General features: G+C 50.4%; 1 protein-coding gene across 1 annotated transcript in view; it reads left to right on the forward strand.

Moving 5' to 3' along the window:
• Positions 1–23593, forward strand: part of IGSF9 (immunoglobulin superfamily member 9) — an 86790-nt gene extending 63197 nt beyond the window's left edge. Inside the window, exons 8-20 of the mRNA XM_056852672.1 lie at positions 893–1035; positions 1146–1286; positions 2373–2489; positions 4029–4185; positions 5547–5670; positions 7193–7368; positions 8937–9187; positions 9842–9926; positions 12255–12425; positions 13902–13947; positions 16450–17883; positions 22068–22213; positions 23364–23593. Coding sequence (XP_056708650.1) covers positions 893–1035; positions 1146–1286; positions 2373–2489; positions 4029–4185; positions 5547–5670; positions 7193–7368; positions 8937–9187; positions 9842–9926; positions 12255–12425; positions 13902–13947; positions 16450–17883; positions 22068–22213; positions 23364–23593 — 3221 coding nt within the window. The remainder of the gene's footprint in view (positions 1–892; positions 1036–1145; positions 1287–2372; positions 2490–4028; positions 4186–5546; positions 5671–7192; positions 7369–8936; positions 9188–9841; positions 9927–12254; positions 12426–13901; positions 13948–16449; positions 17884–22067; positions 22214–23363) is intronic.
• The last annotated feature ends 2369 nt before the right edge of the window (positions 23594–25962 follow it).

The following is a 25962-nucleotide window of genomic DNA, read 5'->3' on the forward strand; positions in this document are numbered from 1 at the left end:
TAGGTGGAAAGACAGCATATAAATGTTTTAAATAAATAGTAATAATAATAATAATAATAAATAACTGGCAGAAGCCATCTAAGTGGGAATTAAAATATGCCTGGGAAGCCAGCACAATGAAGAGGGAATGCCACTTCGATCCTCCTTTATAGAAAGAATTCACTTCCAACTGTCTCCCTTACGTTGCCTTTTTTCCAGGCTAGCAGCACAAAATTGAGCTTCCTATCAACGCATAGTTAAATTGTGGAACTCCCAGGATGTGGTGATGGGTGCCAACTTGGAAGGCTTTAAGAGGGGAGTGAGCATGTTCATGGAGGAGAGGGCTGTCCGTGGCTACCAGTCAAATTGGATACTAGTCATGATGCATACCTATTTTCTCCACGATCAGATGGGCATGCCAATTATATTAGGTGCTTTGGAACACAGGCAGGATAATGCTGCTGCAGTCGTCTTGTTTGTGGACTTCCTAGAGGCACCTGGTTGGCCACTGTGTGAAGAGCCTGCTGGACTTGGTCTGATCCACCATGGCTTTTCTTATGGGAGGGGCTGTGGCTCAATTTGTAGAGCATCTGCTTGGCATGCGGAAGGTCCCAGGTTCAATCCCCAGCATCTCCAGTTAAAGGGACTAGGCGGGTGGATGCTGTGAGAGACCTCTGCCTGAGACCCTAGAGAGCCGCTGCCGGTCTGAGTAGACAGTACTGACTTTGATGGACCAAAGGTCTGATTCAGTATAAGGCAACTTCATGTTTTCATGTTCTTATGTTCTTATGACAGCAAATCCGGGACTTTGAAGAAGACACAGCTCTCCTTCTTTATTGCCACCTCTGATTTTTTCCCTCTCTTTTCATCTACCACCCCAGCGGCTGAAGACTTGTCCTCTTTCCTCCCTCAGATCCGGCCCGGGTCAGCAACATGCCCCCGGAGACCCTCCTACCGATTGGGATGCGGGGCACCATCCGTTGCCCCAACAAGGCCAACCCTCCTCTGCTCTTCGTCAGCTGGACCAAAGACGGGCAGCCCCTGGACATCGGCAAGGTAGTTGCCGGAAGGGACATCCCGCCATCCTCGCCGGTGTGCCCTCCTGGATATCCTTATCCTGAACGGGGGGTGTTCTACCTCTTTCTCTGTCTGTCTCCTCGCTGCAGTTCCCAGGCTGGTCCACGAGGCCCGACGGCGCCATCGTCATTGCCACGGGAAACGACGACGCCCTTGGGGTGTACACCTGCACACCATACAACAGCTACGGCACTGCCGGCCCTTCGGCACCCACTCGAGTCCTCCTGAAGGTCAGTCCCAGAGAGAGCAGCGTAGGGGAGCTGGGGGGCGGCATCCTGAAGCTGCATGTACACTGAGGAGGGCAACGAAGATAGTGAGGGGTCTGGAGACCAAGTCCTATGAGGAAAGGTTGAAGGAGCTTCGTATGTTTAGCCTGCAGAGGAGAAGACTGAGAGGTGATATGAGAACCATCTTCAAGTACTTGAAGGGCTGTCATATAGAGGAGGGTGCCGAGTTGTTTTCTGTTGCCCCAGAAGGTCGGACCAGAACCAACAGGTTGAAATTAAATCAAAAGAGTTTCCATCGAGACATTAGGAAGAACTTTCTAACAGAGTGGTTCCTCAGCGGAACAGGCTTCCTTGGGAGGTGGTGGGCTCTCCTTCCCTGGGGGGTTTCAAGGAGGCTAGATGGCCATCTGTCAGCAAGGCTGATTCTATGACCTTAGGCAGATCATGAGGGGGTGGGCATCTTGGCCATCTTCTGGGCATGGAGTAGGGGTCACCGGGGGTGTGGGGTAGTTGTGAATTTCCTGCATTGTGCAGGGAGTCGGACTAGATTACCCTGGCGGTCCCTTCTAACTCTTTGATTCCATGATTCTAAGAGTTGGAATTGGGTTCTAACAGGGTGGAGAAAAATCAAGCTTCTTCAACTCCGTTCCCTTTATTTAAAGAACAGCCTCGGCCCTTCAGTACCCTCTCATTTCCTGAACCTTCTGTTGATGGTGACCGATATCGCCGCCTCTTAGTTTTACTAAGCCTTGCAAGGAAGGGACCTAATAACAGGGCAGGGCTTTGAACACACGCATGAAGCTGCCTGATACACAGGCCATTGTTCTGCCAAGGTCCGTATTGCCTACTCTGGCTGGCAGGTGCTCTCCAGGGTTTTGGGTCGAGGTTTTTCGCCTCACCTACCAACAAACCCTTTTAAGTGGCGATGCTGGGAATTGAACCTGCGACCTTGTGCACGCCAAACGGAGACTGCACCAGTGAGCTGCAGCCTCTGCTCTCAGGAGTGGGCGAATCTGCTTCCCTCTCTGCCTGTTGCGGATGTTGATAACCCCCCTCCCCTCTGTGGCATGAATTGTGTTTTCATCCCAGGATCCTCCCGTGTTCACCCAGCACCCCAAAGAAGAGTATTTCCAGGAGGTGGGCCGCGAGTTGCTCGTTCCTTGCGCTGCCCGCGGGGACCCCCAGCCCGTCATCTCTTGGACAAAGGTGAGGCATGCTGGGTATCCCCAGGAAGTCTCCTTGCTCCGAACAAAGGCCTCACCAGTAGCAGAAGTGTGGGATCTGATCCACTAAAACTTACATCTATAGTTAAGGTGGGCCCTGATCAGAGGTCTGATTCCTGTGGGTCCAGTCATTGATGGAAGATATCAACAGCGAGTGGTTGGAATGTCAGACTAGGGTCAGGGAGACCCAGGTTTGAATCCTCTTTCTGCCATGAACACATGAAGCTGCCTTATACTGAATCAGACCCTTGGTCCATCGAAGTCAGTTCAGACCGGCAGCGGCTCTCCAGGGTCTCAGGCAGGGGTCATTCACATCACCTACTTGCCTGGTTCCTTTAACCTGAGATGCCGGGGATTGAACCTGGGACTTTCTCCATGCCAAGCAGAGGCTCTACCACTGAGCCACAGCCCCTCCCCTGGAAGCTCACTGGATGACCTAGGGCCCAACCACACATTCTCAGCCTAACATACCTCACAAATAGTTTTAGGTGGGTAGCCGTGTTGGTCTGCAGTCGAAGGGCAAGATTTGAGTCCAGTGGCGCCTTTTAAGACCGATAAGATTTCCAGAGTGTAAGTTTTCGAGAGTTCAAGCATATACCCTGAAAATTTTGTTGGTCTTCAAGGTTCTACTGGACTCAAATCTTGCTCTTTTCCCTCACAGGGTTGTTGTTAGGAGGATAAAATGGAGGGAGGAGGATGTTGGAAGCTACTTCGGGGTTCCCATTGAGAAGCAAAGTGGAGTATAAATATCTTAACAAAATAAACCTCCATGTTCAGAGGCAGTATACCTCTGCTACGGAACAATCATGAAGAAGGAGGAGGAGGAGTTGGTTTTTATATGCCAACTTTCTCTACCACTTAAGGAAGAATCAAACTGGCTTACAATCACCTTTCCCTCCCCACAACAGACACCCTGTGAGGTAGGTGGGGCTGAGAGTGCATTGACTAGCCCAAGGTCATAGAGCTCCAAGAGAGCTGTGACTGGCCCAAGGTCACCCAGCTGGCTTCATGTGTAGGAGTGGGGAAACAAATCCAGTTCACCAGATCAGCCTCCACCACTCATGTGGAGGAGTGGGGAATCAAACCCAGCTCTCCAGATCAGAGCCCACCGCTCCAAACCACCTCTGTTAACCACTACACCACGCTGGCTGTAAGAACGTAAGAAAGGCCCTGCTGGATCAGACCAAGGCCCATCAAGTCCAGCAGTCTGTTCACACAGTGGCCCAACCAGGAAGCCCTCTAGGAAGCCCGAAACATTAGATCAGTGGTTCCCAAACTTTTCGGGCCCTTGGGTTCCACAAACGCAACCCCAGCTCCCCCTACCCTATCCAACAACACAATTGAAGGAGACCACCTCTAGCACCCGACTTCTGCCCCCTTGCCTCTTAGTGCCCCCCTAGGTAATCCCACTGCCCCCCAAGGGGTGGTACTGCCCACTTTGGGAACCACTGGATTAGATGGATGTCGGTCTGACCTAGCATGACTTTTTACTGCACGGGCCACTGTTCTCTTCCCCCCCCCCCTCCAGATGGGCAGTAAAGGACTCGCCAATGCACAGGTGGATCGGAACAACACCCTGATCTTGCGCCCGCTGACCAAGGAGCAGCATGGCTTCTGGGAGTGTGCCGCCAACAATGGCGTGGCCCGTGTCAGCGCTGCAACCGCCGTCTACGTATTGGGTGCGTGCTTAGTTCTCAGTGCGGTGCGGTTAACTGAACAGTGTGGAAGTGCATTGAAGTGCCTTTGGAATGGAAGAGATGGTGCGGTTTGTGGCCCACAAACTAGACTGAGCTGAAGGTGGATGGGTGTGACAGCTCTGGGAACTGCTTTCCATTAATTCTCCGCTACTTAGCACAGGCTCATCCGCCCACAACTTTGTTCTTTTTCAGTGCATGCCAGTGTGATGCATTTTGTGTTTTTTCCAACTCATGGTTACCCTGTGAATTAATTCTCTTACAAATGGATTTCAAAGGGAATCATAGAATAGAATCATAGAGTTGGAAGGGCTACCAGGATCATCTAGTCCAACCCCCCTGCACAATGCAGGAGATTAGAAAGAGAGACTGCTGGATTACAACTAATAATGAAGCTCAAGACTATTTTTTCTCCAGGATTTAACAGAGATCTGGAATTCCTGTCTCATTACCAGTGCAGATTTCTCCACACCTATCCCCCAGCTTATCACACCTAATCCAATCACTCCTGCTAATGCCATTGACTTGCTTTTGACATTTACATTGCCATTGTGTGTCTAATTCACTCTTCTCTACTTAAGGATCGGTGGAATCACATTCTAGCTGTATCTGAAGAAGTGAGTTGTGGCTCACGAAAGCTCATCCCCTGCCCGAAATTTTGTTAGTGTTTAAGATGCTACTGGACTCCTACTCTTTTCTGCTGCTAGTGACAGACTAACACGGCTACCCATTGTGATCTATGAATTAATGTCCTCCAAAATGTCCTGTCATTAACAGCCTTGCTTAGGTCTTGCAAACTGAAGGCCGTGGCTTCCTTGGTGGTGTCGACCAACTCAGGTTGGGTCCTCCCCTTTTCCTACCTCCCTCAACTTTTCCTATCATTATTGTCTTCTCCGGAGGGAAGGCAGCATGGTATAGCCCGATCTCACCCGATCTCAGAAGCTAAGCAGGTCAGTACTTGGAAGGAAGACCACCAAGGAAGGCTCTGCAGAGGAAAGCAATGGCAAACCATCTCTGCTTCTCCCTTGCCTTGAAAGCCCCTTGCTGGGGTCGCCATAAGTCATGTGTGACGACAGCACTTTACACACAAAACATTGTCTTCTCCAATGGGACCAAAGTACGATAGTCTTGGTTTAGTCATTTTAGCTCCTAGGGAGAGTACAGGCTTGATTTGATCTAGAACCCACTGAGTTCCTTCCTTCCTTTCTTCCTCCCTTCCTTCCTCCCTTCCTCCCTTCCTCCCTTCCTCCCTTTCTCCCTTCCTTTCCTTCCTTCCATTCGGCAGTCCGTAAAGCTCTCCTCCGACATCACATTTCAAATGCTTTTTCTTTCTCTCGTGATGACAGGCACCAGCCCCCATGGGGTGGCCAACGTCTCCGTGCTTCCGCTCCAGCAGGCCGTCAACGTCACCTGGGAGCCCGGCTTCGATGGGGGCTACTTCCAGAGGTTCAGCATCTGGTACACACCGCTGTGAGTCCTCGGTGGTTTTGCCCGTGCGGTTTTTCACCGCTTGTTCTCTTTTGTCCTGAAGCTTTCCTTTTCAGGAGTTCCTGAGCATCTCCCACCTTCCGTCCAAAACTGTGTTATTTGGGTTTCTGGTTGTCGGGTGGCACAGGTGTTTTGCTGTGCTCTCTGAAGAGTTGTGCCTTTTTATTATTATTATTTTTTCTTTCTTTTTTTTGGACCAGATGAGTTGGGTATTATTATTCTGTCTCAAGACAGCTGCATTGGCAGCCTTGAGCTTTCTTTGTGGAGATGTTTTTCTTAGCGTTTCTTAGCGTGTACCTGATAAGACATCGAGAGTGCCTTAAATAGCTTTGGTTTCGGGGAAAGAACAGCTGGGGTCTATGTAGAGACTGAGCCTTCCTCTCTGCTCCACAGTTGCAGGCTTCGTATTGTGCTTTATTATTTATCTATTTATCCATTTGCTTTATTTAATTTTAATTCTTTTTGAGTGGCGCTTAGCTGCGCTGCCTGGCTCAGAAGGGCATTATTGAGCTCTCTGATCCATTTTTGTTTGGCTTTCTTTTTTTATCACAGCTCTGGCTTTCTGGTTATCTGGGCATCAGTGTTTTGCTGCACTCCCCAAAGAGCTGTGTCTTCTTTTATTTTTATTTTCTTTTATTTATCCTCAGCCCAGCTGATTTGGGTCTGTTTTGTCCTGTCTTGGGACAGCTGCCTTGGCAGGCTTAAGCTTCTTTTTGAGAAGATGTTTGATGAAATGCCAAGGCTGTCTTAATTACCATGCCTATAATATTAGGTGCTGAGGAACCCAGGCAGGAGAATTCTGCTGCAGTCGTCTTGTTTGTGGGCTTCCTGGAGGCACCTGGTTGGCCACTGTGTGAACAGACTGCTGGACTTGATGGGCCTTGGTCTCATCCGGCAGGGCCTTTCTTATGTTCCTATGATCTTATGAGCATGCCTATTATATGAGCTGCTGTGGAACACAGGCAGGATGGTACTGCTGCAGTCATCTTGTTTGTGGGCTTCCTAGAGGCACATGGTTGGCTTCTGTGTGAATGGACTGCTGGACTTGATGGGCCTTGGTCTCATCCGGCAGGGCCTTTCTTATGTTCCTATGATCTTATGAGCATGCCTATTATATGAGCTGCTGTGGAACACAGGCAGGATGGTATTGCTGCAGTCATCTTGTTTGTGGGCTTCCTAGAGGCACATGGTTGGCTTCTGTGTGAATGGACTGCTGGACTTGATGGGCCTTGGTCTCATCCGGCAGGGCCTTTCTTATGTTCCTATGATCTTATGAGCATGCCTATTATATGAGCTGCTGTGGAACACAGGCAGGATGGTACTGCTGCAGTTATCTTGTTTGTGGGCTTCCTAGAGGCACATGGTTGGCTTCTGTGTGAATGGACTGCTGGACTTGATGGACCTTGGTCCGATCCAGCACAGCCTTTCTTATGTTCTTATGTTCTTTTTGGAGCTCATGGAGGGCAATAACTACAGCTTCGCCGTCTCTGTGTCCTTCCCGCAGGTTGAAACGCCTCAACCGCCCTCACCATGACTGGGTCTCGCTGCCGGTGCCTGCCGGAGCCTCCCACCTCCTGGTGGAGAACCTCCAGGCTGACACCGGCTACCAGTTCAGCGTTCTGGCCCAGAATAAACTGGGCAGCGGTCCCTTCAGTGAGATCATCGCCGCTGTTCCCCTAGGTGAGAGATGGGGAGGGGCTGTGGCTCAGTTTGTAGAGCCTCTTCTTGGCAGGCAAAAGGTCCTAGGTTCGATCCCCGGCATCTCCAGTTAAAGGGACCAGGCAAGTAGGTGATGTGAAAGACCCCTGCCTGAGACCCTGGAGAGCCACTGCCGGTCTAAGTAGACAATACTGACTTTGATGGACCGAGTGTCTGATTCAGTATAAGGCAGCTTTATGTGTTCATGCTCATGTACCCTGGTCGTGCACTTCTTCCCTCAGGCTGCCAACCCTCCATCCAAATCTATCCTTCATTCTTCTACGAGAGGATCACGGAGTTGTTGGCCTGTGATTGATTTGTTTCCAATCACAGGTCTGATTCCCTCTGAAGTCCCTGGGTGAAATATATATTTATTTTTTATTAGATTTCTGTCCTGCCCTTTCCCAACCAAGTTCGGGCTCAGGGCGGCTAACATCCAGAAATGTACAGACCTTTTTTTGTTTTGTTAAATAGATATTAAAATGTACTTAAAACAGTAACAATTTAAAACCTCATCTTAATAAATGGCACCTAGTGATTTTCTGTCAAAGATAGGACATTTTGGAGGACTTTCATTCATAGGGTCGCCATGAGTCAGAAGCGACTTGACGGCACTTAACACACACACACAGTGATTTTCTGGAATTACAGCTGATCTCCAGATGACAGAGATCAGTTCCCCTGTGGAAAATAGGGTGGGCTTTATGGCAGGTGTCCCTAACATGGTTCTCATGGGCGCCAAGGTGCCTGCCGCCACCTTTCCTGGTGCCCACTAAGCATTTTTAGAAAGTGGGTGGGTCCAAATGTGGCTCTTGCCCTGAAGGGCTTCTGATTGGCCACTGGAGATTAGATTGGCTACGCAGACTAAAATAACATTGTTTTGGTGGCATCTCTCAAATGTTGGTTTTATTCTCTCACACTCTTTCCCAGTGTATTTTTTTAATTACTAATCTCCTGCCCTTCTTCTGGGTGTGGCTCCACCTCCTGCAGTGGCCATTTTGTGGTAGGCTCCACCTCCCACGGCAGCCATTTTGTGTTTGCCCACCACACTGTATCCAAATTTCAACGATGCCCCTGGGCTCAAAAAGGTTAGGGACCCCTGCTGTATGGCATTACTAATCTGAAGTCCCTCCCATCCTCCACAGGCTCTACCTCCAAAATAGCCAGCATGGTGTAGTGGTTAAGAGCAGTGGTTTGGAGCAGTGGAGTCTGATCTGGAGAACCGGGTTTGATTCTCCACTCCTCCACATGAGCAGCGGAGGCTAATCTGGTGAACCAGGTTGGTTTCCCCCCTCCTCCACATGAAGCCAGCTGGGTGACCTTGGGCCAGTCACAGCTCTCTCAGCCCCACCTACCTCACGGGGTCTGTTGTAGGGAGGGGAGGGGTGATTGTAAGCCGGTTTGATTCTTCCTTAAGTGGTAGAGAAAGTCGGCATATAAAAACCAACTCTTCTTCATCCAAGAATTTCCCAACCAGGATCTGGAAAACCCTACCTAAATGCCAGTGATGGTCTCAGTCAGTGCCTCACACGCTCTTTCCCCCGTCTCAGGTTTCTCAACAAACACTGTGCCCCCCAACCTCCCGACCACCACCCTGAGAATCTTCCTTTCCCCACCCCAATCCCTGATGGCAAACGAGACCACGCGGGGCGTCCTGCTGCTTTGGGAGCCCCCGTCGCAGAACTCTGTGGCCCTGACTGGCTACTCCCTGGAACTACGGCAAAACCAGGGAGGGTGGGAGATACTCGACGGATCCATTCCCAGCTCTCAGAGGCAGCTTCTGGTGCCCGGACTGATCAAGGTAGGTTCTGTAGTGGGGTGGCATGTTAGTCTGGTTGCCAACCTCCAGGTACTAGCTGGAGATTTCCCGCTATTACAACTGATCTCCAGCCGAAAGATATCAGTTCACCTGGAGAAAAATGGCTGCTTTGGCCATTGGACTGTATGGCATTGAAGTCCCTCACCTCTCTAAACCTCATCCTCCTCAGGATCTGCCCCCAAAATCTCCCGCCGGTGGCGAAGAGGGACCTGGCAACCCTACCTTTGTGTAACCTCAGAAGACAGGGAATGAGAGTAGGGAACTTTAGTGTAACCCTTTGTCACCCTAAAAGGATGCACTACAGGTCCCTTATGAGCTTGTTAAGGAAAGGGATGTTGCCACCATGTGTCGGGTTTCCAACCTCCAGGTACTAGCTGGCGATCTCCTGCTGTTACAACTGATCTCCAGCCGAAAGAGATCAGTTCACCTGGAGAAAATGGCCGCTTTGGCAATTGGACTCTATGGCATTGAAGCCCCTCCCCTCCCCAAAACTGGCCTTCCTCAGGCTCTGCCCCAAAAACGTCCCACCATTGGCGAAGAGGGAATCTGGCAACCCTAACCATGTGATCTCCTTCTCCATGACAACCCCTTTTAGGGGTTCACGGTTGTGCGTCTGCTTCCCCCACTACACCACAGGATGCCTTCTATGAGTTCCGCTTAGTGGCCTTTGCTGGAAGCTACATGAGCGATCCGAGCAACACAGTCAATATTTCCACAGCAGGTAAGACTCTATCAGTGAGGGTGTGTGTGTGTTGGGGGGGGGGGGTGTTGTCCAGTAGCCCAGGGATTGGCCTAGCTCAGGAGTCGGCAAACTCATTAGTCAAAAGAGCCAAATATCAACAGTACAACAATTGAGATTTCTTTTGAGAGCCAAATTTCTTAAACTTCAACTATATAGGTAGGTACTATGTTTATTAACTTAATAAACTTTAATTAAAGTTTTAAGTCTTAATTAAACTATAGGTACACTGAATAAAACTTGATATCCTACTTAATAGTGATCTTATTTATTGATAAAAATTAAATTGTAAGTCCCTGCCATTTCCCCCTCCCCATCTGGAGTCCTCGTCTGGAGGCTTGGTCTACCGCCATAAAAGCCTATTGGTAGACCTGGCCTCTGGATGAGTCCCATTGGGAGGCCAGGTCTACCCATTGGCTTTCTTGGCAGTAGACCTGGCCTCCAGAGGCCCATAGAAGCCAATTGGTAGACCTGGCCTCTTTTTCCCCTCCTCGGAGTCCAGATCTACCGCCAAGAAAGCCAGTGGGTAGACATGGCCTCCCAATGGGACTCAGCCGGAGGCCAGGTCTACCAAAGGAAGCCCGCCCCGCCCAACAGCTGATAGGCGGGGGGCAGGAACCGCCAAGCCGCCCACCCAGCAATCGTGCAGCTAGAGGGGGGGGGGGAAGCTTTAGCCTCCCAACCATTGAGGGCAAGGGAAAGGGGGACCTGGCCATTCTCCACGGCGGGGTGGGGGGAGAGACAGCACGTCCGCTCGCCTGCTCTCTCGCGCTCACTCTCTCGCTCTCTCAGGCGTGCCGGCTCCACAGCCCAGCTGCCGGCACAAGCAGGCGCGAGAGCAGGGGCTCCGAACCAAGTTCGGAGAGCCGCACTCAATGGGCCAGAGAGCCGCATGCAGCTCAGGAGCCGCAGTTTGCAGACCCCTGGCCTAGCTTGTGGGTGTCCTCTGAAGCTTTTGCAAGCTTTTTTGTTGAAAGCATGTTTTGCATGAACGGCACCCTTAAAGGCACAAAGTGGGAGCTGTCTTAGACTGTGGCAAAAAAAAATAAACAGGTGTTTTGTGGCACCGTGTGTATGTAAAGTGCCCTCAAGTCGCAGCTAACTTATGGGTAGGGTTGCCAACCTCCAGGTAGCACCTGGAGACCTCCCGCTGTTATTATTGATCTTCAGGTGACCAAGATCCGTTCCCCTGGAGAAAATGGCTGCTTTGGAGCATGGACACTATGGCATTATCAAAGAATCATATCATAGACTCATAGAGTTGGAAGGGGCCATACTGGCCACCTAGTCCAACCCCCTGCTCAATGCAGGATCAGCCTACAGCATCTCCGGCAGGTTTTTGCCCAGCCACTGCTTAAAAACTGCCAGGGAAGGGGAGCTCATCACCTCACTGGGTCCGTTGAGCTTCCCCTTGCTGAGGACCCTCCCCTCCCCAGATCCCTCCCTCCCCAGGCTCCACCCCCAAAATCTCCAGGAATTTCCCATCCCAGAGCTGGCAACCCTACCCATCGGGTTTCAAGGCAAGAGATGGACAGAGGTGGTCTGCCCTTGCCCGTCTCTTAGGGTTGTGCATAGCGATAAACCCGAACCGGAAAAACCCCCGAAAAAGGACTTTTCGTCTTCTTTTGGCTTTACTTAAAGCTGAATGTTAAAACTGGGAATAAAGCCGAAGCCAGATAGCCGAATCAGCTGAATAGGTATTCGGCTTAATTTCAGCTTTTCCCTGTGGTAATTTTTTTAATGAGCTCTGGGGGAGGCAGTTTTGTAGGTAGAGTTCCCAAATTTTCTTGCATGAACCCTGAAGTTTGGTAAAGCTTGGGATGGGGTCCAATTTTATGGGGTCCCAAAGGGGTCACCCCCTCCTCCATAGAGAAGCATAAAGTTCTCTTCAAACTCTCTCAGCCCCACCTACCTCACAAGGTGCCTGTTGTGGGGAGGGGAAGGGAAGGCACTTGTAAGCCACTCTGAGACTCCTTAAACATAGGGAAAAGCAGGGTATAAAAACAACTCTCCTTTTTTCTTCTCTTAATTCTGGAGAGAAGGAAGCCAAGATTGACCCATGACACAGATATTGCGCATTGTGACCGTGGGAAACCCCCCCCACACACACACACACACACACCGCTCATCACAAAAGATGAGATTTTGCCAGTCACGGCCCCACCTCAATAGCCATTCAAAGCTCACTGTGTTTGATTTCAGTAAAAAATGGGGTTCTCAAGATGGCTGAATTCTGTACTTGGTATCAACGATAGAGAAAAGGGGTATAAAAACCAACTCTCCTTCTCCTCCTCCTCCTCCTCCCATCAGGCATGGAGGTGTACCCCTCCCGCACCCAGCTGCACGACCTCCTCCCTCAGCCCGTCCTGGCTGGCGTCATCGGCGGCGTCTGCTTCCTCAGCACGGCCGTCATCTTCAGCACCATGGCGGCCTGCATCATGAACCGCCGGCGAGCAGCCCGTCTCCGCAAACGCAGGCAGGGTAAGCTGGGGCTTGAAGGCGCCCAGTCAGGGCCTGGGCGGGGTCGTGAGTCAGCCCCTGCTGACTGCTGATCGGCTGGGCTGGGCGAAAGAAAGGCAGAGGGCTTTTGCTTCTTGGGGTGAGAGTATCCTGAGTGCAGGGGAAGGTGCCGAGCCCACCCAGAATCCCGGAACTGCCGTTTCCAGTTTAATCCTGCAGACAGCAGGAAGTCGAGACAGCCTCGTCCCATTTCAGGCTGCAGAAGAAGTCGACCGTTTCAGTTCCTTGGCTCCGTTTACTTTGCAGGAGCCTTTAGATAGTAGTAAAAATACACAACCGATGCTGAAAGGCTTACAGTAAAGAAAAAACAGCACCACGAGGCCACTATTATATAGAAAGATCCTAAACTACAATTTTATGATGTTTAATGTATATACACCTCCTTTTCAATGGACATAGTCTGAACTGAGGAAGCTAGACGAAACGACTGAATGTTGTCTTCAGCTAGTAGCCTTCATCTTCTACTCCGTCTTCAAACTTCAGTCAGTGTTGTTTCAACGAGTGCTTTATCATGAACATTAGACTTGAAATAGGCTCCTTATATATATGAAGAACTTATGGAGTGTTCTATGTAGCTTTGAATGGCTTTTGTATTGTATTATCCTTAGAAGTATGTTTGTAGAGTTGTGTATGTACATTTTGGGATTGCATTATAAAATTATAAAATTGTAGTTTAGAATCTTTCTGTATATATACGTAGTGGCCTTGTGGAACCTGGAGATAAGCATTGAGGTCTTCTGTACCCTGGTGCGATCACAGAATGTAGTGTCTTGGTGCAGAATTCAGTCCTCCGGAACCCTGCGTTTCATAAATTAATGTTTATTAGCGGGGATAAGAAAATGTACGCCGGTGTGGGTAATCTTGCTCAGGGTGAAGAATCTGGCTTTTGGGGAAGGGACATAGTTTGGCCCATTTTAGCACATTCTGTTTTAAAGAAAAATCTGTGTCTCGCCACACTAGAAAGGGAACAAGCAGGAAGTAACAGTCGTTACAGGCTGGTAGAGATCCATCAATAGCCATGCAAAGCTCGCTGTGTTGGATTTCAGTAAAAGCTGGGGTTCTCACGATGGCCAAATTCTGTACCTGGTATCAACAGGCCTGCTTCCACAGACGCAATCTCAGAATACACTTTGTCAGTGCACATACCCAGATGTCTCAAGGGTGCAGGCTAGGGAGAGGAGCAAATCCCATCATTCAAACAAACAAAACTCCAACTCGGCCAATCTTCTCAGCTAAGAAGGGCTTTGGAGCCCGAGATGGAAGAGAGTGGAGAACAGGGCAAGGGTGGGCGGGCATAGGGTGGCACTGTGTGTGTGTGTGTGTATGTGTCTGGCTGCGGGCTGTGGCATGGCAGCTGTCTGTCCTCCTTCATTGTCTTTTTTTTTTTTGAGTTGCGCTCCATGTGATTTCCCCCTTTGTGTTCTCATGACCTTCCAGATACACCAATCGTCTTCTCCCCCAACAAGAAGCTTCTGCCTTCACAGTAAGTCTTGCCATGGCATGCCCATTCTCCCTTCCCCACCCCCCATTCATGCCAACCTGCTTTTTCTCCTCCCTGCCCCATGCCCTCTGTCCTCCGTTTGCTGGCTATGGGGGAAGAAATGAAGCTGGGGGAATTGTGGCGTGTCAGTAAGGTGGGGAGGAAAATGTTTTGAGAGCAGGAGCGGTGAGAAAAAGCCACATGACACATAGCAATCGGGCAGGGCTAATGTGAAGTCAGTTGCCGCCGCTTTCAGGACCATTATGAGCCAAAATGGCACAGCAGTTTTATATATATTTTTGTATTTATTTAGATATTTATTCCCCACTGTTCTCCCCAAAGGGGACCCAAAGCAGCTTTCTCTTTCTCCGTTTTATTCTCACAACCGCCCTGTGAGGTAGGTTAAGCTGAAAGTATGCAGTTGTTCCCAGGTCACCCAGTAAGCTTCCTATGGCAGAATGGGGACTCGAAACCAGGTTATCTCAAATAATAGTCTGGCACTCAAATCATTACACCGCACTGGCTGGTTAGAGGGTAGGGCTACAAGGGGCGGAGGGACCTGCATTCAAATCACCACTCTACCAGGAAGCTCACTTTCAAGGGCGAAAGTATACCGGTAAGGGGCGGTATGGAGTTCCAGCTAGAAAGAAGCCATCGTGGTGTGTCCCATCTCTTCCTTCAGGCGGGCCTAGCATGGCAGTACAGGAAAATGAATTAAACTACTTTCCCCCTTGCTCAGTTAGGCTGGTCACAGTCTCTCAGCCTGACCAGCAATCCTAGAGGGTTGTTGTGTGAATAAAAGTTGGGAGTGGTGGGGGACTAGGGTACGCCATTCTGAACCCCTTAAATGAAAGGCAAGATAAATATCTAATAAATTAATGAAATTCTGCACCCAGAAAAGGTTAATTCTGTGACCTGGATAGATTATACAAATATGTGCTATTCCTCTTTTTTGCATAATTTTGCACACCTGAAAATTAAGTTTGAAAAGTCAGTAGGTGATATAAAGCAAAAACAAAATTGCACTTTGTGTATAAATATATTTAAGTCTTGGTTACTTCACAGAGACTGTAGACAATCTATATAGCAACTTGCTGGTGAATATATTTTAGTCTATATAGATTGTCTACAGTCTCTGTGAAGTAACTAAGACTTAAATATATTTATACACAAAGTGCAATTTTATTTTTGCTTTATATTTTATGCCATAGTGGCTGTTTATATTTGATTAACTATAACTTTACAGCCCAAGTATTAGTTTTCAGTACCTGGAGGTTGGCAACCCTATTAAACAACAACAACCTCCCTTCCTGATAGCGTTTGTCAGGCAGTGCCTGGCAACTGGTTAGAGGGTTGTGGGGGGGGCACAGCATCCCCAGAGAAAAATTAAGAATGCAGCCTCATGTACTTACTGGAAGTTCATACAGGAAGTGGCGAAGAGTAGCTCTTGGAATCACTAGAAACTCTATGGTAAAACTGTGACAAAAGCATAGTTTCCAGCAATTCCTAGAGCAACCCTTTGTCACATCCTGTGTGAAACAGTAAGTGCACGAGGCTGCATTTTTCTGCCTCTCATATCAACAGGACTTTGGGGGGGGGGATTCCCTGCCCCCATCAGGGGCTTTCCAGTCTTGCTCTGAGCCTCCCTGTGGAGCTTTTTTGGCTAAATGTTGCTCCCCCACACACTAGGGTTGCCAGGTGCCCGGTGGTGGCGGGCAAACCCCCACCAATCCAGCCCCCTGCCCGCCAACCAGCTGAGGGTCAGCGGGCAAACGTACAGGCGCGCCTACCCACTGAGGCATGTCACTTCTGGTTTACACCCGGAAGCGCCGTATCGCGAGGGGCCTTATACCACTCAAACTGAGTTTGAGTGGTAAAGGGCCCCTTGCGATGCGGCACTTCCGGGTGTAAACAAAGGGATGCGCGCGCACACTGGCGCGGCCACTCGCATGCGCGTGATCCCCTCAGCTCTGCCCCAAAAGCCTCCCACCAGAGGAGAGGGGGGACCTGGCAACCCTACCACACATACATGTCCCACAGCACAGTCTAGCTTGCCTAAATAGTTCCCTTTGTAGGGGTGCCAGGTGCCTGCTGGTGGTGGACAAACCCCTGGTAATGTGCCCCTCTGCTCACCAACCAGCTGAGGGCCAGCGGGCAATCATGCATGCACGCGCCGATGCGGCACTTCCGGTTTACAACTGGAAGTGCTGCCTCGCGAGGAGCCTTAGACGTTTGAGTGGTAAAGGGTTGCTGCGGCAGAGTTTGAGTGGTCTAAGGCTCCTTGTAAGGCGGCACTTCCGGTTGTAAACCAGAAGTGCCGCGTCAGCGCGTGCACGCACGTGCACGCACACAAACGATCTCCTGCCAAAGGTGAGTAGGGGCCTGGCAAACCCTATCCCTTTGGAGCTAGTGGTCTTACTTTTGGCTTGAAGTGACTTGGGAGGGAAAAGAGCTCTCCTGAAATGCTCTTGGCTTTTTATTTCTTTCCACCCACCCCCCCGGCAGAAATTCTACAGGCACTGCTAGTCCAGACAGCGTTGTGAAGCTGAAGTTCCAGGCCTCCCCGTATCAGAGCCTTCGCCGCACCCTGTTGTGGGGGGAGAAGGCCAGCACTGGCCTAGGGCTCAACATCGCCGGCGGCAGCGCAAGGTCCACTTCCAAATACACCCTGTATGAGAGCCACATCGGGGAGCCGCTGCCCCTGGAGCGCATCTGCCGTGGCCCCGACGGACGCTTTGTGGTGCACAGTGAGGTGCGGTCCCGGGAGCACCTGGCGGCCATGATAGAACGCTGTTCCCTGTCCCTCGCCTCCTCGGAGAGCAGCGTGAGCCAGCCAGAGCCTTACCTGCAGGTCTACTCTTCCCCCGGGCCCGAGGAACCCGTCTGGCAAAAGAGCGTCAACCTGAGGCCGAAAAACTCCAGCCAGGCCTGGCACGAAGCCAAGGCCTCCGGCTACCGCCAGGGCCGCTACTTCGACTACAGCAGCAGCAGCCCGACGGAGGAAGCCAAGCCCTTGTGCATCGCGAACATCAGCCCGGTGGCCACCATGCCGTACAGGGCCGCCGAGCAGCAGATGCTGGCCGGCCGGGGCTTCGAGGGGCAGCTGGACACCCCCGCCGTTGATGCTTCCTCTTCCTCCTCCCTGGGAAGCCCTTCGTTGCCAACATACCATAGGCCTCAGGGCAGCCAAGGGAAAGCAAATACCTCAGCTCAGAGCGGAATCCTCCAGTACTTGAGTCTCCCCTTTTTCAAGGAGATGAACGTGGACGGGGACTGGCCCCCAGAGGAGGGGGAAGGGGCGCAGCTTTCCACATCAGCCCTCTCTGAGGCCGCAACTCCGGGCAGCACCGAACTCACTCTGCTAGGAGACGGGGACAAAACCGCTTGTCCGGCTTACATGGACATGCAAGCCCTATCGGATTCCCCTCAGGAACGAGCTTCGGCAAAGAGTCTCCTCCAGCTTCCTGACGCTGATGCGGGCCCGGCGAAGGCCGCCTTGCCGGGCACCTCTGTCTGCCCGAGTTACCTCAGCTCCGTTGTGGAAATGCCTCCGGAGTCGGGGCGGTGGTCGCGGTCACTCTCGCCCCCCCGGTCCCTCGCGGACAATAGCCAGGCCGAGCTGGCGTACACGGCTCTCCCTCCAGAACAGGACTGGCTGCACATGCCGGAGCTGCCCCCAGAGACTGTGCCCCCCGAGAGACACAAATTACCCACAGCCGTTCCCCCAATGGGCCTCCCCGTCGAGAAGCCGCCGAGGGGCAGCCTTACCAGCCAGAGCAGTGGCCGAGGCAGCGTGTCCTTCCTGAGGCCTCCCTCACTGGCACCATCCTTGGGGGGCAGCTATCTCAGTTCCCCATTCGGGGAAGTGGCCAGTTGGCAAGGCAGCTCCACAGGAGAGGACTGCAGGCCCAAACCGTCTGTCGCTGCCGTCAGTAAAAGGTGAGAGGAAGGAGAAGAACCTAAAATTGAGCAGATCGGAGGTGTCAAATGTTGGCAGAGTATGCAAAGTACGCAGAGAAAGGTCGGACTCACTGATTAAAGATAAAGTTGCCTTTATTGAGGGAACTACATTTTAGGATATGAAAGCCTCTAGCTGTCTGTCTAGATAAGGAAGGAGAGAGAGGGTAGAAGGACTTCCGAGAAGGAGGAGGAAATTGTCCCCTAAGAATATTAGTCTAAGGACAGACAAGGTAAAGGTCCTCTGTACAAGCACCAGGTCATTCCTGATCCATTAGGTGACGTCACATCCCGACGTTTCCTAGGCAGACTTTGTTTGCGGGGTGGTTTGCCAGTGCCTTCCCCAGTCATCTTCCCTTTACCCCCAGCAAGCTGGGTACTTATTTGACCGACCTCGGAAGGATGGAAGGCTGAGTCAACCTTGAGCCGGCTACCTGAACCCAACTTCTGTTGGGATCGAACTCAGGTCGTGAGCAGAGCTTTTGACTGCAGTACTGCAGCTTACCACTCTGCACCACGGGACAGACAGGAGGTGTGAAAAAAGGGTGGAGAGGTCTCTGACCTTACAGCCCTAACTAGCTGACCACTTGCCCGCCCCTTGCTGGGTTGTCTTCTCCAGTTCCTTTGCATGCTCAGCATTGCAATTCTTCCAACGTCAAACATAAGGCCCATGCACCGGATCCCCTTGAGAACTCTTATCCGGACTGCGAGCCAGCCAAGGCATTCACCCCCTCCACTCTCAATCTGGGCTGGAGAGGCATGGCTCAGCCCCCACCAAGTGACTTTTATATTACATTTGGCCCTCCTAACAAATGACTTTGACACCCTTGGTGTAGATAGTTTCAGAGGGCAGCCCACATTGGCCTGCAGTAGAAGGGCTAGATTCATCCAGTAGCGCCTTAGAGACCAACAAGATTTTAGGGGGATAAGCTTTTGAGTGTCCAAGTCAACGTTGGTCTTCTTTACACAACGAGTGGTTAAAATGGGGCATTCACTGCCAGAGAATGTAGTGGTGGTAGGGTTGGAAGAAAAAAGAGGGGAATAAGACCCAACCTAATCGGCTGGAGATAAGTTGTAATAGCAGGAGATCTCCAGCTAGTACCTGGACGTTGGCAACCCTAAGTGATGGCCACAGGCATAGACAGTTTTAAAAGGGGGGGTTAGACCGATTCATGGAAGATAGGTATGTCAATGGCTACTAGGCATGGTGAATAAAGGAAACCTCCACATTCAGAGGCAGTCAACTTCTCAATCCCAGTGCCAGGAAGCAAGATCAGGGGAAGGCCTCGGCTTCTTTGTCCTCTTGTTGGCCCTCTAGAAGGAGTGGTTGGCCATTTTGTGAGACAGGTTGCTGGACTAGATAGACCACTGGTCTGATCCAGCAAGGCTCTTCTTATGTATTTAATTGGCTACTTGACTTGAATCTTGTTTTAAAATTGTGTAGAATTTTTGGCTTGGATGCAGCTTCCCGGTGGAAGAGCACGATAAAATAGCAACAGATAAAGGAAAGGAGGTTTCTAGTCCTTTGGGCTCCACAGATAAACTTTGTAAAGGGGGCAATATCTGCCTACAACTACAAAAGTGAGGCTGAAAAAGAAATGGAATTCAAAACTTTTATTAGTCGCCTTTCTTTCTTGCGGAACACAAAGTGGCTTACAATATAAATAAGACGTTACAAAACCACACAATAAAAATAACAAGTGCAAAAACCAGTTAAAAGTCGACAATTTAAAAACTCCAATTCGGACTGCCAATAAAAACTATAAATTAGTCAAACGCCATCCTAAATAAAACTTCCTTCTGAAGATCCACAACGAGAGGCCCAGGAGCACCTCAGTGGAGAAGTTGTTCCATCGTTTGTTTCCCATGACCAGCAGAGGAAATTATACACAGTTTTCTGAATGCAGGGACTTAAAATTGAACATAAGAAAGGGCCCTGCTGGATCAGACCGAGGCCCATCAAGTCCAGCAGTCTGTTCACACAGTGGCCAACCAGGTGCCTCTAGGAAGCCCACAAGCAAGACGGCTGTAGCAGGACCATCCTGCCTGTGATCCACAGCACCTAAGATAATGGGCTTGCTCCTCTGATCCTGGAGAGAATAGGTATGCATCATGACTAGCACCCATTTTGACTAGTAGCCATGAATAGCCCTCTCCTCCATAAACATGTCCACTCCCCTCTTAAAGCCTTCCACGTTGGCAGCCATCACCACTTCCTGGGGCAGGGAGTTCCACAATTTAACTGTTGTGTGAAGAAATACTTCCTTTTCTCTGTTTTGAATTTCTCACCCTCCAGCTTCAGCTGATGACCCCGCGTTCTAGTATTATGAGAAAGGGAGAAAGTGACCCTGGTTCCACTTCCCTTGACACACATTTCGAATTTTATTTTATTTTGGGGACCCCGTCTCAACCGGGCACAGTTCTGGTATTGTGCCCTTGCCAGGCGGCGTTAAAAGGGACCGAGTCCTGATTACTCAGGAGCGGGAAGGGAAAGATTGTGGACTCCTTCCGACCACTCCCTCGAGCGGAATTGGCTTAGCCTAGCTCCGAGGAATGGCCCGCTCTCCTCTCCAGATGCGGATGCTGAGCCGGGCATGCGTTTGTTAGTTCCCAGACCCTTCTAAGTTGCGTAGAATGTGGAATTTCATGAGGGGTTGACGTTTTTCCCCAAGGGAGGCTGTCGGTGGGGGGGATCCTGGCAGGAATCCTCCTTTCTCAGCTCTTAAGAGAAATCCGCCACCTGTCAGGGTGGCACAAACACCGCAGAGGAACCCCGTTCCAATGGAGAGCTGAAACCCTTGGCCCAGGCTGGGAGGGGAACTGCCTTGGCATGGATTGTGTTCCAGGGTGGCAAAAAGCCATTCCGGATGATTTGGCGTGCCGCTGTCGTCCCTGTGTTGCCCACAAGGTGGAGAATTCCTTCTAAACCCCCATGTTATTTCCCCGTTTCCAAATTTACCGAAACGCTTCTCGATTTCTTACGGGGAACCTGCTACAAAATGTTTGGGCAGTTTCCCCGTGAGTTTATTATTATTCTGAACTGATATATGCAATTCAATCCGACAGTTTGAGGGGAAGGGGGCGTTTGTGTGGAAGGCACAAGGAACACTTGATTGATGGTTTTTCAGCCCAATGTTGGCTGCTTGTGAAGGCCTCTGCGTATGATAACTTTGTCCTGCCTTTTCCTCAAGGACAGCTGAGTATACATAATGACTCCTCCTACCATTTTACAATTGCAGCTACCCAATGAGGCAGGCTAGGCCGAGAGACAGTGAAAGGGGTAAGGTCAACCAGGGAGCTTGAGCGGAGATTTGAACCCAGGTCTCTCAGGTCAAAGACGGCCAGGGTGGTATTTAGGGTTGCTTCATGTCTGTGCCGACGAGGGGCATCGCACGTGCGGATCGCTCTAGCAATTCCCCTCTGAAAACTCTATGGAAATCATAGAGTTTGGGGGGGAGATTGCTAGAGGGTTGCCAGCACCTCCAAGGTAAACTGGACGTGCAGACATGCATGCCTGGCTCTCTATTAAGAGCTCTCTCAGCCCCACCTACCTCACAGGGTGTCTGTTGTGGGGAGGGGGAGGGAAGGTGATTGTAAGCCGGTTTGATTCTTCCTTAAGTGGTAGAGAAATGCGGCATATAAAAACCAACTCTTCTTCTTCATTGGGAGATGACCAGGGTATAAAATATCAAAAGCAAGAAAACAAAAATGGAGTCTAGCCCTGTGACTACTACACCATGCTGCCCCTCTCCTCCTTAGCTGCCTCTGTATTGTCTCTCTCCCAAGCTCCGTGGTGGTGGAGGAGGAGGAGAAAGAAGAAGATTTGGTTTTTATATGCCGACTTTCACTGACACTTAAGGGAGAATCAAACCTTAAGGCTTACAATCACTTTCCCTTCCCCTCCCCACAACAGACAACCTGTGAGGGAGGTGGGGCTGAGAGAGTTCAGAGAGAGCTGTGACTAGCCCAAGGTCACCCAGCTGCCTTTGTGTGTAGGAGTGGGAAACCAACCCGGTTCACCAGATTAGCCTCCGCCGCTCATGCGGAGGAGTGGGGAATCGAACCCGGTTCTCCATATCTGAGTCCACCACTCCAAACCACCGCTCTTAACCACTACACCACACTGGCTCTCATACTGGTAAATGTTGCTGTTTGGTTTCCCCCAGGAGGAACACCTCCGTGGACGAGAACTACGAGTGGGACTCAGAGTTTGCCCTGGAGTCGGACTTGCTGGACGCTCTGCAGCTGTACCGCAGCGGGAATCCCAAAAGACCCGTCTCCACCATTGCTGCCCACGAACTGGAGAAGCAGGGTGAGTGTTTGTGGGTGGTGGGGGAACCAGAAAGAAGAGGGAGGTTTTCCGCAGAGGCCTGAAAAATGCACCCACAAAGCAGGGGGCAGAGGCGATTGCCAAGCGCCCTGATTGCAAAAAAAAAAAAAAAAGATTCACGGTGCCTTGAGCAGCGTAAATCTAATGTTAGGGATATAAGGACCGAAATAAATCTTGCCACTGACAATGTAGCCTTGGGATCCCTGTCACTTAATAAAAAAGGCATTATTTCAGACACAGAGGCATTATATTTATATGTTAAAAGGGGAGAATATGATTTATTAGAAACGCTATGTCAAGATTAAAATTATTTTAAAAACGTTAAAACCGCACAATGGCATTTCCTCAGGTTGATAGCTGTCACCACATGCCAAACTCCTTTTGGCCTATATGGCCTTCCTCAGTGGTCTATTTCAAACCCATATAAAACATGCACATGTATTACAAATATTTTTGCATATACAGGCAATATAAAAGAGACCAGGCAGGTAATAGGTTGTATATATTACCAATCACTGACAATATCAAATGAAACAAATTCAAGACAAATAGGTCAAATTGATTGCTGTTAGCAAAGATGGAACCTCCCAGGTCCAAGTGCAGTCTACCTCTAAATAGCAGATGCTGGGGTCAAACAACAAAAGAGGGACATTGCCTTCATGGCCTCACTTGTGGGTTCCTGGAAGGCACCTGCCTGGCCACTTTTGGAAATAGGAAGAAGAAGAGTTGGTTTTTATATGCCGACTTTCTCTACCTTTTAAGGAGAATCAGACTGGCTTACAAGCTCCTTCCCTTCCTCTCCCCACAACAGACACCTTGTGAGGTAGGTGAGGCTGAGAGAGTTCGAAGAGAACTGTGACTGGCTCAAGGTCACCCAGAAGGCTTCATGGGCAGGAGTGGGGAAACCAACCAGGTTCACCAGATTAGAGTCCACTACTCATGTGGAGGAGTTGGGAATCAGACCCAGTTCTCCAGATTAGAGTCCACCGCACTTAACCACCACACCACGCTGGCTCTCTTGGAATCAGGATGCTGGAGTAGACGGGACTTTGGTCCGTTGTTCCACCTTGTCCTGGTTGGAGAGAGGCCTTGCCCAGTTTCTGACCCTCCCACCGTTTTCTCCCTTCTGCAGGTTCTAAGTCCTCCAGCGAGAGCGGCAGCTCACCGTCCAACTCCCAGTCCGTGGGTGCCTTGGACGGGTCGAGCTCCCCCGCGCCCAGCCCTGAGGAACGCTGCGCCGCCCTGCGCGAGGAATTCCTAGCCTACCGGCGCCGCCGGGAGGCCACCCAGCAACGCCGGCAGAAGCTGGGCTCCGGCCGGAAGCGTGGCGATGAGCGATTCGAACAGGCTACTTTGCTGTGAGCGGGGAGGTTGGGGGGAACACTCAGCCAACCCAACTTTGCCCTGCTACCCCTCGTGAGGGGATGGTGTCTCCGCGATCCCAGGGGGTAGAGCGATGGTGCCCCTCCTGGTCATCCTCTAGTCCAGAACTACAGAGAGGGACTGCACATCTTGCCCTGGACATTTGGTGGTTCCACAGATGCCGGAACTGGGAAGATTTAGGAGAGGACGTAGGAAGAAGGCCGGGCTCCAGAGCCCAGAAATAATCCCTTTCCGAGGGGGATGGATTTCTTTAGCTACTGGCTGTGTGAATTTTTTTAAAAAATCAATGGGGGGGCACTGTTTTTTCTAAAACTTGACATTAAAAAAAGTTGTGTTAAGTTTGGAATGGTATGAAATTGGAACGGTGCTGTTCTCTGAACCCCACACCCACCCTTGAGCGAAGACAGGAAAAGGTAACAGAATGACCAGCAGGTTGGAAGGGCCGTGGCTCAGTGGTAGAGCATCTCCTTGGCAGTCAAAAGGCCCCAGATTCAATTCCCGGTATCTCTAGTTGAAGGGTTAAGGTGAGTAAGACAATACTGACCGTGATAGACCAAGGGTCTGACTCAATAGAAGGCAGCTTCATGCATTGAGGAAAGAGGGTCCCTTAGCTGGGGAGGGGCTGTGGCTCAGTGGCAGAGCATCTGCTTGGCATGCAGAAGGCCCCAGGTTCAATCCCTAACATCGCCAGTTGAAAACCAGGTAGCAGATGATGTGAAAGACCTCTGCCTGAGACCCTGGAGAGCCACTGCCAGTCTGAGTAGACAGTGCTGACCTTGATGGACCAAGGGACTGATTCAGTATTAGGCCGCTTCATGGCGCACCATCCCTTTGTGGGAAGTCTAAAAAATATTTCAAGTTTAGAAGAATTTCTCTACCTTTTAAGGGGAATCAAACTGGCTTACAATCTCTTTCCCTTCCTCTCCCCACAACAGAGACCTTGAGAGGTAGGTGGGGCTGAGAGAGCTCTCAGAGAACTGTGACTAGCCCAAGGTCACCCAGCTGGCTTCATGTGTAGAAGTGGGGAAACCAACCCGGTTCACCAGATTAGAGTCCTCCGCTCATGTGGAGGGGTGGGGAATCAAACCTAGTTCTCCAGATTACTTTCTGCCGCTCTTAACCTCTACACCACGCTGGTTACAGGAGAAGACAAAGAAGGGGAAATGACAATAGAGGTCTATAAAATTACAAACTGGGTAGAGAGAGGAATTTCCCCTTCCCCCATACTAAAAGGGATGCTCAAGGGTCATTTCATGGGGCTGCCTTGGCAGTACATCCAAGACATGACAAAAGGAAGCGTCGCTCTGCACAACACATCATTAGCTGGCGGAATTCACGCCTGCCAGATGCAGCCGCTGGCTGCTTGTTTAGATGGCTTTCACAAGCCTTAGGAAAATCGAGAGAAGAGCAGAAGCCAGGCACACAAACGCTGGTCATGCCAGATGGAGAAGAGGAAAAAGAGATGACTGAGAGGGAATATGATAACCATCTTCAAGTACTTGAAGGGCTGTCATATAGAGGAGGGTGCCGAGTTGTTTTCTGTTGCCCAAGAAGGTCGGACCAGAACCAACGGGTTGAAATGAAATCAAAAGAGTTTTCGTCTAGATAGTAGGAAGAATTTTCTAACAGTTAGAGCGGTTCCTCAGTGGAACAGGCTTCCTCGGGAGGTGGTGGGTTCTCCTTCCCTGGAGGTTTTTAAGAAGAGGTTAGATGGCCATCTGTCAGCAATGCTGATTTGATGACCTTAGGCAGATGATGAGAGGGAGGGCACCTTGGCCATCTTCTGGGCATGGAGTGGGGGTCACTGGATGTGTGTGGTGGGAGATGGTTGTGAGTTTCCTGCATTGTGCAGGGGGTTAGACTAGATGACCCTGGTGGTCCCGTCCAACTCTATGATTCTACGGATATCCATGTGGACCTCTATCAGCAATACAAAACGAGTTCGGCGACTCCTTAAAGACTCCGAAAAATGCATTCCACCATAAGTGTTCATGAGTCGGCTCACTTCATCGGATGCATGGGAATGTTCATTAGTTAGGCAGAAGTATTTATTGCGGAGCAGCTGTCACCAGAAAGTTGGGGAGGGGGAGATGTTACAAAGAGAGGCCAGTTTAAAACGATATCCAACTGAAAGAGCTATCGGTACACTCCGAATGGATGAGGACTATTCCCAAGTGGTGATAGATTGGAAAAGGGGCATTAACGTCAAATAGGTCTCGTGCTAAATAAGACATGATTTGCGGACCCAGTCAGAAAAATGGAAAAGTTTAGCTGAACTATGTAACATCTGTAAAGGGTGAGATGTACTAAAATAATAGCCCATATGGTGGTAGAAAGTGCCACCAGGT

This window comes from Euleptes europaea, chromosome 7 (assembly GCF_029931775.1).
Source record: "Euleptes europaea isolate rEulEur1 chromosome 7, rEulEur1.hap1, whole genome shotgun sequence".
In the NCBI taxonomy this organism is placed as follows: Eukaryota; Metazoa; Chordata; class Lepidosauria; order Squamata; family Sphaerodactylidae; genus Euleptes; species Euleptes europaea.